Source organism: Ochotona princeps, chromosome 23, assembly GCF_030435755.1.
Source record: "Ochotona princeps isolate mOchPri1 chromosome 23, mOchPri1.hap1, whole genome shotgun sequence".
Classification (NCBI taxonomy): Eukaryota; Metazoa; Chordata; class Mammalia; order Lagomorpha; family Ochotonidae; genus Ochotona; species Ochotona princeps.
In genome coordinates, this window is record NC_080854.1 from 30806764 (window position 1) to 30827240 (window position 20477).

The 20477-nt window shown below is 41.7% G+C and overlaps 1 protein-coding gene across 1 annotated transcript in view; it reads right to left on the reverse strand.

The window, feature by feature from the left end:
- Nucleotides 1-1003: 1003 nt before the first annotated feature.
- BASP1 (brain abundant membrane attached signal protein 1) overlaps nucleotides 1004-20477 on the reverse strand; it is a 44291-nt gene continuing 24817 nt past the window's right edge. Inside the window, exon 2 of the mRNA XM_004583628.3 lies at nucleotides 1004-2266. Coding sequence (XP_004583685.2) covers nucleotides 1532-2257 — 726 coding nt within the window. The 5' untranslated portion in view covers nucleotides 2258-2266 and the 3' untranslated portion in view covers nucleotides 1004-1531. The remainder of the gene's footprint in view (nucleotides 2267-20477) is intronic.

The following is a 20477-nucleotide window of genomic DNA, read 5'->3' on the forward strand; positions in this document are numbered from 1 at the left end:
AAGCTTTAGCAGAGAAATCAAGAGTTGGAGATGTCATACTCTGTGCCCAGCATAGCAATATCACTGGACACACAAACTGACAAGTAACCCAAAAGTCCAAGAAGTACCTCAGAGCCATGCGACCCACCAGCGTCAAAACCAAGACAGAAATTCAGCCACATGAAGGCCAGTCCCAGAATTGATTCACACAGGGCTACTCACTGCTTGCTTCCAGACACTCAGCATCCCTCTTGTGGCTCTGTTTGGATAGGATAAAAGTCCAAAAGCCCAGGGAGAGAGGCCAGGAGAGGGAGCATCAGCGGTTTCAGTTTACAAACATACGATATTTCCATGAGATCTTGTCAGTTTCCCTCCAACCTTCCTGATTAGATCTGTTTATTGTCTTTTAATATATTCTGCTCTTCAGGAAAGCAGTTACATCCACCTTCTTGGGGGGTGTGTATCTGCGGACATCATAAGCTTTCACTTGCCTCTTCAGTTCAACAAATTGGAGCACCCCGCTCCGCTCTGACTCAAATGCAATCAGCATGCATGCTGCTGTTAATGGCTAGCTACCCTGGAAAGCAAGGCAAAGTCAAGGAAAACCAAGAGTCTTTCGTACTTTTTAATTGTTTAACTTTATTACTGTTGCACCATTTATACAATTACATATAATTTCAATGCATCCATTGTACTTTTTTTGGGTTTTTTTTAATGTTTTTTTTTCCATTTTCCAATGAGTGGAGTGTTGGTGTCTGTGACACATGAATGGAAGAGAAACTGGAACTGCAATGAACGCGGACTTTTTTTTTTTTCATTTCCACTGACCAATAAACAGAACTACAGGTGCACCCAACCACGGACATGCATTAACTCGTCATGAGAAATCTAGGTAGGCTAAGTAGGAGGAGAGAATGTTTGTTACTCCCAAAAATATCTGGAGAGGCAGAATGGAGAAGTGGCGTCGAGATACATGTGGACAGCTAGGTGGGCTCCGTCTGAAAGCTGGCATTCATCCACAACGTTAAAAAAATATTAAAATAAGAAAGGCTGTAAATCAAAGCGAGACACAGAAAATACTGCTTTCATAAAGATCCAGAGGCCCTTGGCACAGGCCCTGTGGGCAAAAATCAAACACACCACTCGCGACTCCCCTTGCAGAGAGGGCAAGCCCCTTGGCTCTCAAGGGGTGCCTGCCACGGCAGCTCAGGTACAAACAAGGGACCGCACTTTCAGACAGTGATCTTTCAACCCAGGACTTACTGGTAAAGTTGACTGAAGGTATAGTAGATATTTCCCCACAAAAATACTATTTGGATTCTCCCTACCCCTCCCTCCCTCAATGGGACATCCTTATTTTTATTTTTCCCTTGGGCAATACATATCCTTACTTCCCATTTGAAACAAGTTAGTATAGGACAGAGAGAGAGAAAAGAGGGTGAGTGAGAGGGTGCAGAGGGAGAGAAGGGGGAGGAAAGAGAGACAGAGACAGCAAGAGGAGAGAGATTGTTTTGTTAAGCAGAATTATCTTTCCCATAGGCTGTCCTTGTCCCTACTCCTTCACGGCTACGGTTTGATCCGAATTAGCAGCCGGGGCCTCGGCAGGCTTCGCGTCTTCTGCCGGGGTTGCAGGTGCCTGGGCCTTGGGTGTCGAACTAGGTGCTTCTGTGGCTGCTGCTGTCTCCTTGCTAGAGGGGGCAGCCTCAGTGCTGCTAGGTTTTGAGTCTGAAGCTGGGGCCCCATCACTTTTCGTTTCCTGGGTGACAGGAGCTGCGGGAGCCTCAGTCTTTTTGGGTTCCCCTTCCTCCTTGCCGGCGTCGTCCCCGGCAGGGGCCGCAGTGCCTTCGGCCGGAGCAGGTGCAGCAGCAGCAGCAGCCACCGCCGCCCCAGCCTCAGCAGCTTTCGGGGCCTCGCCGCCGGCAGCGGGGCCGGAGCTGGCCGTGGGCTCCTGCTCGGGTGCCGGGGTCGGCTCGGGCTGCTCGTCGGCGGCCCCCTCCGTCTTCTCAGGCTCGGCCTTGGGAGCCCCCTCAGCGGCTGCCGACGCCTCCTTGTCGCCTTCCTTGTCTTCAGCCTTGCCCTCGGCGTCCCCGGCCTCCTTGTCGGGCTTCTCCTCCTTGGTTTCGGGGGTCTCAGTGGACTCGCCTGCCGCCTGGGGCTCGTTCTCCTTGGGGGTCCCCTCCTCTTCGGTCCCCGTGCCCTCGGCCTTCTTGTCTTTGTCCTTGGCCTTTTCGTCATTCACATTGTAGCCCTTCTTCTTCTTGCTGAGTTTGCCTCCCATCTTGGAGTCCTGCGGGCAAACACAAGACGAGAGACAAAGTGCGTTACTGCTCAGTTCTCACACTTCGTTGTTGTTTAGAGTGTTGGTAATAACTCGCTTCAAACAACGGGTTCTGTTTGGCTCAATATTTTGTTATTTCTCCCTCAAAGGTGGAAGTCAACATATATGAAAAATATATGGTAAAATATGTTTCAATATAAGCAATCATAAAGCAATAATTGGAATATGAAAAAAGAAATTGCACCAAAATTTTAACTTGTACTATTTGTAACTCTTCCCTTGGATTTTCCATTGAATTAGTCAGTGTGCATGACTGGCTACTATCAAACATAATTTCAGCTTTAATATTGCAAGATAAATTTTGGTATAGTAAGTTGAGCTAAATAACAGAAAACTTAGCAAGTCAGCCTTTAAAGAGCTTCTCTCAATTCTGTAATAGAAACCCACAAACCAACTTGGAAACCAGTGGCCATGAGACAAAATGTAGACACAGAATGGAAGAATGCCTTGTGAGTCTAACACTGGGGTGCCACCTTCTAACACCTACAGCATGAAATTCTATATCGCCGTCCCCCAGAGTTACAAGTCATGTTGGCTTACAAAGCTGCACTATTTGCTGAAACACAGTTAAGATCACATTCTATTCTAGATCCATCTGGGATTCATTGCTGGGTAAGAAATGAACACTCATACGCAGGTTGTAGTAGGAAATGATCTCCATCCAGGTTTGGTTCTCCCCACCTCCAACACAATAGAGAACAACCCATGCTTTTTTGCTAATTGTCCTGGGTTAGTTATCAGAGGAAGGCTGATTCTTTCCAAAGATCTTGTCCATACCCAGAAGTAGATTATAATTGCAATTTTAAATTATTTCCTAGAATTCAGAACACATTACACAAGCATTGTGTAATGCTTGTCCACAGCAGCCCATGGTAGAATACCAATACCATCCTGCCTCTTCCTGTTAGGGAAAGTGCAACCAAGCTGAATTCATGGAGCTGGACCATACAAAAATGGTTAAATCTTACAAAATTCAGTAAGATGCCATCGTGGAAGCTAAAGAGAACTCCACTAAGGAACTGGAGGCAGAGCAAAGCTCTCAGGCTCAGTTACAGGGCACTTGGGAGAAGATGTTGAGGGGATAACAAGTCCAGAAGTCAGGCCCCCTCTACCTATACATGCTTTATCCTCCTAAATGGCACAAAAGCGTCGTCTCAAGATCCGTGGGAAATAAGGGAGTTTCATGATATCTCTCATTTGTATTACTTTTAATTTTGAAATATGTGGGAGTAGAAACTTGCGACCTGTCAGTTACATACATACACACACAGGGACTTAAAAAGTTTGTGGAAAAATGGATACAATGAAAAGATAGCACGTGCATTTCAAATTTTCTGTCACGAAAATAAATTTATCTTTTTAACAATGTTTTGTTTTGTTTTTTATATTGCTTACATGGGTGAAAGAGATGCCAGCCCATGTGGGTCTGATTACAGTGTGGAAGGTCAAGTATGGATGAAGTTGAGTGAGACAAATGTTTCAGTTCTCTTTTTTCTCCTGTATCCACAGAGGGGGAAGGGGATTGGCCTGCTCCTTGCTATTAGACTATATCAGAGATAGGGGAAGGTCATTCGATGGTACCTTGGAGACACTGACGTAGGGAAGAATGTTCTATGGGTGTTATTGGGTGGTCTTGACAGTTCTGAGACACTGTCAGCTTCATTGTAGCAGGATTGTGAAAATCTTTCCAAGGTCCATTGGTTGACCAAGTCTGCATTAATGCATCCACAGACTCAAACATTTACTGCAAAGCTTGGCCAGAAGAGTTGTTCAACCTGTTCTGCTTTTCATCCTCAATGAAACACTTCAGATCCTTTGCTGGCATAGATGAACTAATCGGCATGTCCCCCATGAGAATCTGAGTATGCTGTCCACCTCACAGGCATCAGCAACTAAGGAGGCCCAGTCCCAATACACACTCCAAGGTCAGATGGCTGCTGCTCACATCCGCCCAACTCTTGGTTGCCTGCGTCTGCATCCATATGATACCTATCATGCCAAGAGTGCTTTCTCAGACCTGTCATTAGCTTAGACTACACTTTCCACTCCAGCACCAAATATCTCCTTGCTTACTGGTAGTTATTAAGTTTTGCTAATAAATTTAGGTGTGCATTTATGAACTTCCATGACACTTCTAAAGATTTGCCTCTCTTAACTTCATGCTTGGAACAGTGCATAACAGCAACTTGGTAGGCTGCATGAATGGGCTAAAAAATTAGGCTGTAATTTTTTCTCCAAAGCAAACATCAGAAAAATTCTGTTGAGTCCCAAAGCTGACAAGTGTGTTATTTCTTCCCAAGGGGAATCCTTTTTATAAGCCAACATTGATAGGAAGTATAAATGTGACCCTTTATATTGCCATCACAGCAATTTTCATTTTACTTTTTACTATTAAGGGCTTAAATATTATCTGAAAATTATTTTGGGAGATTAAAGAATAATTTTAAGATTTCACTGTAGTCAAGACACTCTTAACTGGAAAGATTTCTTCTACAAAGTCCTTCCAGCTGTTCCAGTTGTTCACTGAAGGCTGACTATCAGGGAACAGGGAAGGTGTTTATCAGCTTTTCAAATCATCCACACGGTCAGGGTGGGCAGGCAATCCCCGGGACAGAAGAGACCAAAACCACTTCTTCTGTGCCTGCTTCATTATCGTGAAATTGCAATAAACATTCACAGTTGCCATAAATCACAAAATGATTTGGCTACTGACCACATCAAGTCACCCACAACTTTCCTAATGTGCATGTAAGTGTTCTTCTTTCCTTAAAATAAACCAGTTATCAAGAGAGTTAAAAGAATTCAAATATAGTTTCAGTTTGAGAAGATAAAGAAGGACGGCTGCCACATAGAAACAAACCAAACAAATCACACAGCTTTTTGCATGTGTGTCTAAAACGAGCCATTTGGCCCTCAGCATGAAGTTTGTTAAAGCTGGCAACCATGCTGGCCTTGCTCTCTGCCTTCAACCATCCTCTGTAAATCTCCAGTCAAACCACCTGCCTCTCTAGGGGTCCAATTTCCTAAAGTTCATTCTCCTTTTGGGCAGAAAATCAACTTTATAAATGTCTACAGTACTAAACAAAATGTTAAGCATAAGTATGACATTACCAATAAAGTTCTGATCTCTTGCTCATCATAAAAATGTATACCATCTCACACTCTAGATTGACAGTGGTTGATTATTGTAGTTGATGTCTTTGTATATGATTTCAACATATGCAGAGCTTGATTTAATATTAGAAACAGAACATTTTTAAAAGAATACATTAGAAATAAAAATTTGTAAAACATCCAAATAGTTACTACAAGAGTACATTTTTTAGAGTTTTCAATCACATTTAGAAAATAGCCTGCATGTTGTGAGTCAAGATGGAACAGCACACCGAAGACATTGACGATAGAGTCGTAACTATCCCAGAAGTCACGCGTCACTAGCTTGCTAGGGCAGAACTTTGTCCCAGCGCAGCGAGTCATCACACAGCAGCCCTGCAGCTCTGTCTCCTATAGTTTAGATGGGCTGTCTACAAACCACTGGTGGTCCTGTTTAGCAAGATCTGCCCTAGACCCAACCTCTTTGAGCAGGGTGCTTCCTACAATTTGAACCACTGCTGTTAAGAGGAACAGCCGGTCGACATTTTTATATTTACCTTTCAGATTGTAAACGTCACGTGTGTCAGGAGAAACATGCATGATCCTGACTGAAACATTGAACAGTTTATACATGAAACAAAACATCACCTGGGGCTCTGTAAACATGTATACTTTTTAATTACCAATTTTAAAACTTTCTAATTACATGCAAAAAAAGGATCTTTCCAATGCCATGTTAAGTCCATCCAATGAAGGCTAAGCACCATTCTCACAGGAGGCACGCATCCTATTTTCTGCAATACAGAAATGGTCATAACAATGAAGTGGGAAGAGTTCCTGGGCCCAAATTTCTACAACATCTCAGTCTTAGCAAGTCACTAACATCCAACTTACAATGGGAAGGTAACATCACAAAACGACGACCAACCCTGCAAAGCTCACTTTCCTTTTGCTCCTCTATCACTAAAAAGCAGCTAAATACAACTCACAAATTTAACTTTTAGACATTTAAAACAAATTCAGCAATTTGGCTATTCTTTTATAAAACATTTTAAAAAAACTCACACAAATACGGAAATGACTTTCCTACTGCCACCATTTACACCATTTCATCCTGAAAGAGTTAACACCACGGACAACATCTGCGATCTGCAACACATTCATGCAAATGGATGACTTCTCTTTTTCTGAAGCAGGGCTGCTGTTGCACCAGCCGTGGATGCTGACTGAAACCTAGCTCCAAGGGGCCTTCTGAGTCCCAGAGACCTGCCCTCACCAGGAGCTTCTGCTGAGTTCACATCATCTGAGCAGTTTCCACATTTGTTTCTTTTTCAGTCAATGCTGAAAGTCTCCAGAACCTAACCACAAATGGCTTTGTCACCAAGAGTCTGCAAGCAGTATTGAAATAAGCAGAGCACATTGATTAACACCTACATCGATTTTTCCCAGTGGACAAAATGATACCTTGATATTTTTGTGAAGAAAGATTAAATGAATGAGATAAAATAAACATGAAGATAGGACATATCACAAAAATGGCCTAAATGTTGCCAAAGTGAAAGCTTTAGCTGTCGATTCATTCCCTTCTCTTTTCTTCCTCAAGTCCTAAGGCTGGAGCCATGAGCACTGTACCTCTTTAGAAAATGTAACCTTGCCTGATGACCCAACTTCCAGGAGTCAACTACCCCCAAACCATGCATGTTACATTCATGTGTTCTTCCTACAATTACTACACACTTCATGAGATCCAATTTTATTTCTCATTAACATGGTTTTCCTTGTCAGTGAATAACACAGTACTGTGACAATGAAAATCCCTGGCGTATATTAGATCATCGGTCTCTAATTCACCATTCCATGTGCTGTTATCATTAATATTATTTTTCTCTGCAATAATATCTACGTACGTTCTACACAGGATAGTTTGAATCACAAAAAGGTCCTAAATACTGCCAAATTTCTCTTTCGAAAATGAAAATTTGCATTACTTCACCAGTACATCTAGCAGCAGCAGAACAGAGATCAATCCAGTGAAAAAGACGACTCCAAATCTACAACAAACCCAGTACGAATAATGCAATAACAAACAGTAGTGTTAATTGGGGTTCGACTGCACCTCAAAACATGATCAAGACAAGAAGTAATGTTTGGTTATTTTCATCTTCTAGTTAGAAGATGATATATCTATCTTCTAAGGATGTTGGGAATGAAACAAGTTTCTCACCCAACTCTGCTACAACGCATTAACTGTACATCCTTAGCTAAGCCTTTGTCACTTAGCTAAGCCTGAGCTGCAAGGCTTCAACACTTCCATATGTCAAGCAATCCACCACTGATTTTCTCCAAGTTATGTTTAAGTTACAACTGACTCATGAGTCGCATCTTCAGCACCAAGCATTCTGGGTTTATAATTACTCTGGTTGAAAGAAACCACATTATTGGCCAACTCTCACTGAACCCAAATTCTAGGATAAGCAAAAAAGAAAAGCAATTCACTTTAAGGAAAGAATATACAAAAAATGAAGAAGCACAATACATTCAAAACATATTTTCTCTAAGAACAAAAAAAACCTCAAAATATTCAACAATCTCCATTTTCAATAAATAACTGGCTCCTTTCTTTAAAATGGACAAATTTCATACGAAGGGAAAAAAAGAGAAAATGAAATAAAGATTGCGTAGCCTATATGTGGTTTTGGTACTCCTGCGAGCATATCATGAGGCTTTGCTATCAGGCTTCTTCAATGCCTCTTGATAATTTTCATTCTTAGGCCTATTAACTGTTGTGTCTAGTTTAGTCAGAGCCTCTATTCAGCCATTCGAGCATCACCAACATCTAGGCAGTAAGAATATCCTCTGGCAAATCTTTCTAACTTGGTGGGTGAACATTTCAGTAAAACATTTTAAAGACAGTCTATTCCCCTACCACATACAAATGCTCAGCCCTATAAAAATGTATCACCAAAACGTGCAAGATACTTATAGGAAAAAATACACATAGATACACATGCTGATATTTCTGCAAGCCAATTTCCCAAAGAGGTGACTGAGCTGGTTCTACCAGGTCAGGAATTTCTACAACACAGAAGAGCAGTCACAAGCCACCTTTCCACTGTTTCTTCATGAAGCCCATACTAGCTTCACAGTCTTTGAGGACATCCCAACCAAATACACACAGTGTCCTCAATAACATCAGCTGCTGGTTAATTATGCTAGAATAAGCTTGATTTCAGTGGACAAAGATTTGCTGCAAAGGGCATCCAGAGTGTAAGACATGAGAAACAGGTACTGAGTGAGCAAATCACTATCCCTAGCAAGAGAAATGACAATTGAAGTATAAATAATGGCAAGTTCAGCATCAGAAGAAACGGAAAAAACAAGAGTTTTACCAAACACATGAGTGGTTATTTCAAGTCACGGGATCAACAAAGGTTTATAAGTAAGGTAGTTAGTCCCCAGTAGCTCCACCTCAGATCTAGCTCCCTGCTTAAGGTATGAGAAAGCAGAAGCTGGCCCAAAGCCTTGGGACCCTAAACCTTCTGTCAGACCCAGAGGAGGTTCCTAGCTCCTGGCTCCTAGTGGATCACCTCCTCTGGCCATTGATGGAATATCTTTCTCTCTATTTTTCTCTTACTCTCTATAAAATCTGCCTTTCAAAATTAAATAAATGTTAAAAATATTAAGCAGTTTCAGCCCAGTGAGGTGGCCTATTGGCTGAAATCCTCGCTTTTCATGTGCCAAGATCCTACATGGGCGCCGGTTCATGTCCTAGCTGCTCCACTTCCAATTCAGCTCTCTATTTGTAGCCTGGGAAAGCAGTAGAGGATGGCCCAAAGCCTTGGGATTCTGCACCTGCATGGAAGACCCAGAAGAAGCTCCTGGCTCCAGATCAGCACAGCTCTGGCCATTGTGGCCACTTGGGGAGTGAACCAGAGGATGGAAGATATTTTTCTCTGTCTCTCCTTCTCTCTGTAAATCTGACTTTCTAATTAAAAAAAAATTATTAAAAAGTAGTTTGAAACAATAAAAAGAAGTATTTATACATATAGTACTTAGTCTACCTAGAATTATTTATTTTTGCAAAGACTAAAATACACAAGAAGTCACTAATTTTACAGTATCAAACAGCTGATAGTTCATGGAGATGCTGAATGAATCAGGCATGTGATCTCTTAAAACATTACGATAAATGGTTTGAAGGACGTTCTACAGCTAAAGATGGGCAAGTATCAGGTGCTGCTGTCAGAACAAAGAAGTGTGCACTGGATTACCAGAGAGCCCCCACACACAATAAGGAGATAGTAACAACGCTGATCTGCTTGGAGGACCGATGCTGAGATAGAACTCTCTTAAGGTTATCTGATGGTGAACATATCCGCATTGAGAAGGAGTGAGAAAAGGGAAAATCCACATTTCAGAAATGAAGAGAGACTTTCAGGAAGTAGTCTCAAGCAGTCCTACGTGGCTACTGAAAGGTTAGGAAAGATAACAGATTGCACAACTCGGCCTAGCAATGAGCTGTCCGGGATTGCCTCTGGTCCATTTCTCAGTTCAGCAGGAGAGCATCAGTCAGAAGAGTGTTAACCCCAAATAATGGTGGTGAACAGTAGACAAAAGTCAGGGCCCGGCGCAGTGGCCTAGGGAATAAGGTCCTTGCCTTGAACACGCCAGGATCCCATAGGGTGCCAGTTCTAATCCTGGCAGCCCCACTTCCCATCCAGCTCCTTTCTTGTGGCCTAGGAAAGCAGTCGAGGATAGCCCAAAGTCTTGGGATCCTGCACTCATGTGGGAGACCTGGAAGAGGCTCCTGGCTCCTGGCTTTGGATTGGCTCAGCTCCAGTCATTGTGGTCGCTGGGGGAGTGAATCAGTGGGTGGAAGATCTTCCTCTCTCTCTCCTCCTCTCTGTGTATCTGAGTTTTCAATAAAAATAAATAAATTTTTAAAACAAAGTCAAGGCAGGAACCTGAAATTTGGGCAAGATTTTTTTTATTTATAAGAATCTTGAATCATGAAATATATTACTTGTATTTCCCAGCTACTCCACTTCTGATCCAGTTTCCTGCTTATGGCCTGGGAAAGCAGCAGAGAATGGTTCAAATCCTTGGGTCCCTGCACTCATGTGAGAGCTCAGAATAAGCTGCTGGCTCCAGGTTCCAGACCAGCCCAGCTCCTGTTAATGGGACCACTTGGAGAGCGAACCAATACATGAAAGAGCTCTGTTTTTTCCTCTCTGTGTAAGTCTGCTTTTCAAATAAAAATAAAATAAACCTTAAAATTAAAAACTGACCAAGTAAACAATAACTGGAAGAGCTGCTACTGTGAAATTGCTTTGTGGACAAAAGCAAAAAAAAAAAAGGCATACTGAATTACAAAAAGTTTTATGAGCTCCTTAGACAAGGAATATGAATCACCATTTAAACACATAATTCTCAATGTAATTATAAAAAAGAACCTCAATTTTTAAGAACGTATTCTGTAGCTTGCAATCCTATCTTGGTCTTTAGTTGAACCATCCATCCATTTCTGGTTATCATTATGTGACCATTTCGTATTCTTTTGTACTGTGTTGGAAATCCTGACAAAACTGCTATGCCTTCACTTGAATGTTGAACTGAAGTCTTTCTTCAATATTTCTTCAACTGCTACCCGACGACTCCACAATAAAGATTCTGTGTTATGGTTGCTAATGTATTACGGGAACTTGAAAAATACTGCAAACTCACCATACACTGAAGAATTCAAGTTTCAAATTAAAAGAATTAACACAATTCAACTATCAATTGAATTCAGCAAACTTATCTTTCAGTTACGTTAAACAATAAATTATTGTGCATTACAGCCGAAATTCCCCCTGTGATCTGTAAGTGACAGTCAGGTTACAGGCACCATCCACAACGGGCAAAGTCTGCTCACGAGCCATCTAAGGGCTGAAGTTGGAGTGCATGAATGACTGCAACAACATTCGCAAGATCTTTTTCTGTTGGTGTTGCTGTGAACACACCATGGGATCAGTTTTTCCATGTGTACCTCCTAATGCATTCTACAGGTTTAAGCCATGAAATCCTAAACTGATGGCAATGAGGTCTCCTACACTTGGCAGATGACAGCCCACTCTTGTCCTTGAATATAAAGGTTGCCTGACGGTACACATTAGGCCAACGTTTCTTCTCCCTCTTGAATGTATCCTGCCACATACAGCAAACTCTCTCAGAAGTCTTGTATTATTCATTCTCATCAGCCGTCTCCTGTGCTTTTAGAGTCCTTTGTGCATCTGCATCATTATTTATTTGCACGTAAGCGGTGGTCCTTTCAGCATACTAACATGACTTTGTATGAATCACCTGCTCTTTTAGTCAGTAAAGTGAGTAACTGAACCACAACCAGCTCAGGAAGCACATGATACTGACATCATCTCGGAATCATTTCTCTTCCACAGACCTAGAAAACTAATAGGTATGATGACTGCAACTAATTTAAAACACAACCGAATTCAAACTAAAGCACTGGGCAAGAACTTGAAGCAGTTGAGATATTTTTGCCACTTATTAATGGGCTAGACAGACCAAGATGGGTATGTATGGAGCCATAACAGGCACCTTCAATACATTCAAAGGCACAATAGTAGCTAAGAGGAAGGCTGAAGGCCACTTATCTCAGAAATATCTGCAAATTTTATTTTCAGCACTTTCCATCTCTAAGTATATAAAAGGGCATGTTTAGTCCTTTTATAACCACCTAAAATAGTGGGGGTTTTCCCCCAATATCAACAGCAAGTGCAGCATCATTTCTAGTCCTAGCACTATTTTTTTAAATAATTCTCAATGAAAGCCATTCTACATCTTCATATGAGCCCTTGATGTTTTCAAAAATGAACTTTTTCCCCCGGTGTCACACTTATTTCAAGTCAGAGTTCAGTGAATCTGAATAAACTAAAGAATTCTCAGGTCCACAGATGGACACTATCTGTACACACTGGATGCACCATCAGAACTCTACACAAGCTTGAGTTCCAGCAACACAGTGTAACACTCGAAGTCATTTGCCATCAAGCTCTCCATAACAGTTCAAGTGTTTCTTCCCAAATTCCTTAAGCCCACTGTCCGTGCTCCCATTCCCTCATAGTTTTACCTTCTTCAAGTCCAGGTTTCTTGGTCATTTAGTGAGGCTCTTAGCAATGATCAAACACCCAGCATTTGGGCCCCAGAGTGTTCTGAGATTTAAATACACAACTGAGGATATTTCTTTTCACTCAAGGAATCCCTACATCTTCCATTCCTAGACTTCACACAGCGCACAAATAGACATCTTTTCAATGGACAATGTGAATGAATTCTAATTTGATTAACTAGAATTCAATACCAGTTGCCCCTTACACATGACATGACTTGGGACAAAAATCACTTCAACCTCATGGGTCAACAACATGATAAAAAGTGTCAAACGGTAGTAGTGGATTCTGTGCATATAAAAATCATCAGAGAAGCAGGTAAATAAAAGCACAGACTGGAGAAGATCTCTTTTCAGAAATTAATAAGCAACCTAGATTGGTCCCAGGAATCTATTTTTGCCAAGTTGATTAGAGAAACTTTGAAACAGAGTGTGCCAAGGCTACTCGTTGACAAATCCAGATGCATGGTATCTGCAGTGACTGAATCAGTTAATGCTTTGGTATCATCTGTAAAACCTGACACATGAAAATCCCAAAGCTTAGTATGTCAACTGGTGCTCACGAGACTAAAAAACTAAAGATAACAGAAAAAAATCTGGCCAGTTTATCCTGGAGGTGAGGGTGCACGCAGCGGAGTGGTGTGGGTCCCCCCAGGGAAATCACCTCCTACTGACACGCACTGCCGTTGCCATCTACTTGCTACCAGAGCTACATATGAATTAGAATGATCAGGGACTATTATTTCTACCAGAAGAAATTCTCCAGTAACTAACTGCTCTCCCACCCCAACTACCACTCGACTTCCACCTCCTCTCCCCTCCACGAGAGCCACAGTTTAGCCACAGGTATAAAACACAATCGGCCTGTATGGAAAAGCAAGGTTTCCAGTCAAAGAGCCATTTTGCCAGTGCCAGAGAACTCCATCATCTGCCAATACCAGACCTCAGGTGGCCACTTCTTACCCACCCAACTGCTTTTGTCCCTCGTAGAGAAAACACAGGACAGGTGCTGTATGGTCTGTAAGCCCCCTTCTTACACAATGTGAGGCTTTGATTGTTCAAGGTTTGTAGCCAACCCTAGGAGACAATGCTGTTTTCAGAAGCATCCACTTTATGTAACTAAAGCTCACATTTCAGAAAACAGGTTTTTCTCTTTTAGTTCAAATGGAACTTTGACGGTTTGCCAGTAAGTTTTCAGCCCTGGCCCAATATACTACGCAAAAAATGCATATGGGCCAAGGGGTCAGCAGCCACATTCAACTATGCAAACTTAGCTAAGCAAGTCCGCCACAGGCAACTCAACCTAGCCAACAAGACAAAAAAAAGAGTGGCAGAGGTTCTTAGCAGCATCGAATGGAATATCTGCAGTAATAGATAAAGTTTAGCTTCACACATAATAGGCATTCCAGAAATTTTCACTTACCTTGCTTTACATGAAGCCATCTATGAATTCTGTTACTATGTAAGAGTGAATAACACTGAATTTCAGGATTAAGTGGAATTGGAGGTGGGACAAATTACTATACTCACAACTGGAAATCAAGTAGCAATTGGTTTATTTATAATAAACACAATCTCTTTATTTAACATTTAAATTCTAAGTCAGAACATTGCAATGTCCATCACAGAATCTGTGAGGTTTAAGAGCAAGTAAATATTTCATTTGGTGAAAGAAAGGAAAAAGGGGTGTGGGCAAGGCAGCAAGGTGGTATAGCAAGCTAATCCTCTGTCTGTGATGCTGGCATCCCATATGGACCCACTTCCTATTCAGCTTACTGCTAGTGGCCTGGGAAAACAGCAGAGTATGCCCTAGGTCCTTGGGTCTCTGCACCCAACTGCACGGCCCGGAAGAAACTTTTGACTCCCAGCTTCAGACTAGCCAAGCTCTGGCCATGGCAACCATTTAAAGAATAAACCAGTGAATGGAAGATGTCACTCTCTTTCTCTCACTAATTCTGATTTTCAAATACAATATGTAAATCTTTAATTTAAAATATGAATGCTTAACTTAGAAAATGAATACCAATCAAGGAAATGACTGAGTACAGCAGCGGCAAAAGCCACCAGGGACAATTAAAAAGGAAGAACTTCTTTTTAATGTGTATGAAATCCCAAGAAATACTCCATTAGGCGAGCTCAGAGAGGCCTTGTGTACCTCCATTTCATTTGTTGTAGGTTAGAATGAGAGGCTGTGGCAAAGAGCTCCCTTCTGCTTAGTTCACCTGTGTGGTGAGCAACAACCATTTTCAACTGACTCGTCAGTACATTATTTTGCTGAGAATATTTTATTTTATATTCATGGCTAGAAGTACACAATCATATGCGCAAAAATGAAAGAAAATACGAGCAGCCAACCTTTTCAAATTCAGGCCAAACTCTGCCTTCGCCATTTTCTCCCCACAGAGTTAGAGAAAGCAATATAAGAAAATGAGATGCCACATCCAGAAGCAGTTTTCTGGAAATTACGAGGCACTAGGGAATGCATATTGCATGCCAAGCCAGATGGCTGTCATGTAGGTATGCAGCCTGCCAAGCCCATGCCAAATGCCAACCCAACATGTAGAACGCAACATCAGGACACATAGGAACACCCAAGTCACTCCCTGCAGCAATGGTACCATCACATCCACCAAACACAAATTTTTCAAATGGCATCTTCTTGTTTTCTTTGATCCAAAGAAAACTGCCATTTGGTGAGTGAAGAAGCAGACAGAAGATCTCTCTTCCCACCCTTCCTTCCAAATAAATACTTCTTTAAAACAATGCAATTCTATTGCAAAATCCAGATGACAGACCAGCTCATCTGCTCATTCATTCCCCCCGAAAGCCCACAGGATAGGTAAGGAAGCAGGTCGGCAAAGCTGAGGGCAAAAATGCCAGTCAAGGTCTCCCATGTAGAGCGAGGACTCAGCTGCTTGAAAGCCCAGCAGCTGCCCTGAAAGCTGTTCACCGGCAGCAAGCTGGAGTCAGGAGGTGAGGCGGGGCTGGAACCCAGGTGCTCAGATGGGGCAGATGGCGTTATTAACCAGGGTTTAAAGGCCAGCCCAAACACTCATTCTAAGCAGAGCATGCCAAGCAGTCCCCTTATTACTCCTCAGGCTTGTTTATTCCATTTATAACATAATGACTAGAACTGCATCCCTTAGATTTATAGCTTTTCATCTTTCAGCAAACATGTAGTAACAATACATATTTAACTAGACTGCAGACAGCACCCAAATTTACTTTTCTTCTTAAAGACTTATTTGTTTTACCTAAAAGTCGGAATTACAGGGGTCAGTGCAACAGCTCAATAGGCTAATCCTCCCGCTTACAAGTCCCAGCATCCTGTATGAGTGCCAGTTCGTGTCCCGGCGGGTCAACTCAGCTCTGATTATTGAGGCCATTGGAGAAGTCAATCTTCTCTCTGTAAAAATCTGCCTTCCCAATAAAAAAATAAATCTTTTTTTAAAGAAGAATTACAAAAAGATAGAGGGAGCAACAGAGAGATCTTTCATCTGCTGGTTGGTTCACTTCCCAAGTAGCTGCAATGGTCAGGGAGCCAAGATCCAGGAGCTTCTTCCAGATCTCCCAAGGACTCAGGTCATCCTCTGCTGCTTTCCCAGGCCATCAGCAGGAAGCTGGAACAGAAGTAGAGCAGCCAGGACCTGAACCAATGCCCATGAGATTGCTGCGCCACAGGCAGAGCATTAACTTGCAACACCACCACATTGGTTCCAAATCTACTTTTTTATTTCAGAAGTGACACTACATCCAGGCACTGTGCTTGATGCAGGGCACCCAAACAGAAATAAGCCTAACTCCAAGTTCTCATAGAACTTTCCATCCTAGGTCCTAGACCACAGATATTATATGTCTCTTAAAATGATCAAAGGTATAGGGCAAATGTTAGCCTGTAAACCTAAATCTGATGGTATGATTTTAAAAATATTTAGAAGTCAGCTACAGCAGTAATTTCATACAGTCATAATCCCAAATCCTAATGCGACTTTCTGGGACTTTTAAAAGACATTTTTCAAGTTTTTTGTGCAGTCTTAAAACTGGTCAAAAGCAGAGCTCCTAAGATGTGGGGTGACAAAGTTCATGCAGAGACCAGACAAATGAGAAACAAGGAAAAGCTCAGACTTCAACAATGGCATGCTTTCCAGTCATTCCAACAGGCACATATTCCCCTTAATTAATGGACCAAGTGTCCCACCCATGGCTCTCAACCCAGGCCTCCCCCATGTGGCTGTCTGGAGTGCCCACTTACAAACTCACTCAGCTCCACAGGATGTTGCCAAATGGAATATACCTGCGACAGAGGAGTCTTAAGCAACACTCAGGTTGCAACAGACAAGTTGAGGAGAGGCATGCTGTCTTAATAAGGAAGTCAAAGGCAAATTTACTGTGAGGTTACAACAGGGTGGCCATGCTGCAGCCGTGACATTTAACATGAAAACTCTTACCTGACTTACCCAAGCAGGCAAAGCTCAACCTCCTTCTCATGCCCACAACCAACTTTGTACCTTATGACTTCCGATGCTGTAACACAGTCAAGAGTGGTGGGTGACAAATTACAACACTTCCTGATGGCCGGTAGACATGCAGCATGAGGCAATGCAGTTCAAAACCCAGAGCCGACTTAGACTGCACAGGTGTCAGAGACTCCACTGAGCTCTCCGACGCCATGGAACGCACAGAAGTGAAGACACTAACAGGCAATGACTCAGCAGTCTGCTTTAAGGGCGAAAAACTCGGTCAATTTTTCAACACTACGAGGTGGGTAGATTACTATGTCATTCAAATGAGACAGAAGGGCCTAAAATAGATTAAATTGAACCTAAAAGAAGATTCTTTCAAGTGAGCTCTTGTGAACATCATACGGTTCTTGCATCCTTATACTTGTGCCTCACATCTCTGCATCCACAAGATTTATTCTTCCAAAGAAAGCACTGAGGCCAAATCCTCTCTAAAATGTCTTTATCTAAGCCACTGATACAACAAACACCAACACAGAGAAATGTGTACATCCAAACAATTCTAGCAAATGGGCCCAAAATTAATCAATGACATGCTGCTGCTAAGAATACTGTAACACAGGGGAAAACATCAAGGCTACACAACCAGTAGGCTGGAAGACAGCAGAGGATGAAATTAAACTACCCAAGACCATCAAAGGAAGCAACACCTGTCAGACAGGCCAGTGTGAAATACTGTTATTCCCTGTTGCGTCAACCGGAGCAGGCTGTCCAACAGAGCTTCTACCAAAATAAGGAAATCCAATAGAGATGATACTTGAAAATTTCTCTCTCCACTTTCATTATGGGCATCATTTTCTCAGCTAAACCTAAAATGTCTTAGCATCAGAACCAAGGATTGTATATAGTAAAATCTGAGTATTCTAGGTCAAAGATTAACATGCTATATTGACCCAAACACGGAATTTGCAATCCTTACCAAACTAAAATCTGAAAAATAGTAAATGTGGCTTTTCAAAAATGTACTGAGTACTTCACGACATAAGGAAAAACGGTCACACATTAAATGTTTCTACCAACTTACTTATTCACACAGGAAAATTCTACGCAAAAGTAGTTTCAAAGTTCCTAAAAATTCATTTAACAGACAAACAAGAAAAGCCCTATGTTGAAATCTAGGTCAGGCAAACTTGCCTCTACTTGGAATTAGTGAAACTTGATTACCATAGGTGATATTAAGAGTTCCAATAGAATTCCTGAAATCAAGTCTTCTAAATTGTTGTAATCATCCTAACATTGAGAGACTGTACCAGGAAAAATATTTTCTTTCCTGTAACCAGGATATGCAACGGCAGCATCAGGCCCCCTTCTTTAATGTGCACCCCTGCGTCAGTGCAATGAATCCAGCCTGCCAAGGAAGGAAAATGTATTTTTTCCAAGCATATGGAAGATGAATTACAATTATTCAAACAGAAATTTGCTTTTTCAATTACAAGAATTACCTGCTAACAGAATCGAGAACCTGTTTCTGACCCACTTATAAATAATCATGTTCATTTGTCATAATCAGCATTGCCTTGCATACAAAATGCTTGTAAGTCCCATTAGTGTGTTCTCCATTATGAGAGATCAAGTCTAGTTCAAATTACCAAAACTCTCAGGTACTGTACAAATGAACACCTGCAACTGAAACACAGCATAAAACCCCCAATCAGCAAATTTTAGCTATGTATTTCTGTGATAGCTATTCACATACTTTGTAACAAAAAAAACAGAGTAGCGTGTGTTGAAAGAGTCTCCTGTTCCATGAAACCTCCTGGATGTGTTGGTCATCTTGGCATTGCCAGTGAGCAAAATCCATGCAAATCTGCTTGTAATGTGACAAGTAAAGTTTTATTAACCATGGTTCCAGTCTCAAGCCCCACAGGTTAGGGCTGCTGCCCATGGTGCTAACACGTCATACAGTTACCCATTCAAGGTTCAGTTGCTCCATTTCCAATTCAGTTCCCCGCGTGGGAAGTGAACCCACAGATGGAAGGACTCTGTCTCTCCTCTCTCTCTCTCTAACTCCATCAAATAAATAAGTAAATCTTTAAGAAATCATACCCCCACAGGTGTTGGAGTCCAAATAGATGGTAATCAACATGACTCAACTCCTCAGTTTGGCAACCAAGGGTTCCTGAAATACAAAGGTAGTTGGAGAATTACTTCTGAGAGACTGGGAAAAACCTGATTACTCAGAATCCCAGCCTAACCTCACCGGTGAAAAGCAGAACAAAGTGGGAATCTAATTTTGTTCTTCCTATCTGTCCTCAAAACATCATCACCTTTTGCAAAAGATCCTTTTAGAATTTCATGTTTTAAATGACTGAATAGTTTAATTCCGGACATGAAAAGCAATGAACAGATTCCCCAATTTTATTGGATGATTCTAATTGCTAGATTAAGCCCGAAACTCTAGTCGGTGAACTGGGCAGTCTGCTTTTTAATTGAAAATAAAGTTTTATTGCAACATAGCCATGACCATTCAGTAACATGCTGCCCATAAGGGTTTCTACATTGCAAAAGCCAAGATGTGTAGCGGCAAGAGAAAAACAGTGCAGCAAAGTCTCAACTGTTTGGTCCATTCAGAAAAAAAGTCTGCTAACCCCTGTCTGAGTCTGAGATGAATGTATTTAACCAGTGACTGAGTTCTGTGAGCAGATAACAGTGGGGTTCAAGTCCGAGGATACTACAAAGATTCACCAAGCACTTTATGGTCTGCAGTAACAGTATCAGTGAGGAGGAATGCCACACGGGCGGCTTTCGGTTTGAAAACAGCACTCTCTTTCATGGCTTCACTTTCTTACCACTTGTGTACTGTGCCCACCTGAGAGCTTGGACGCCACAGAAACAAACCATCTGAAAGATCAAAGGCTCTGGACAAGCCAGTTGCTCCAGCTCCAAACTTGACAGAGCACTGCCTTGAGCCTTCATCCTGTAAATGATCTTTCTGAATTATTTGTGTTCAGAATGAGATACACCTTGAAAAATATGTCTCCTAAATGAATTATTCACATAAAATATATACTTAATCCATAAAAAGAATAGATGAATGCTTAATAGTTACTCTAAAGTCAATGCAGAAAACTTAGAGGGAAAAAACAAACAGAAAAAATCACTTTTTATGAAGTGCAAGGTTGTCACATGGGCAAAGTGACTTACAATTAGAGGCACCATACTCCATCACACACATTAAAGTGGAAGATGTGTCTTCGTATAGTTAGACGAACAGCACCAGCAACACCCTCTGCGGATTCTAAACATAAAGGGTATCCTAAAAGCAATTTAAAACTCCTTAAGGGTGGTCAGACAAAAAGACTTAAAATCAAGTTGTGAGTTGAAGAAAAATTAATGAAATAGAAAAGCACACAGCAAGCAAAAATAAAAAGTTTGGTTT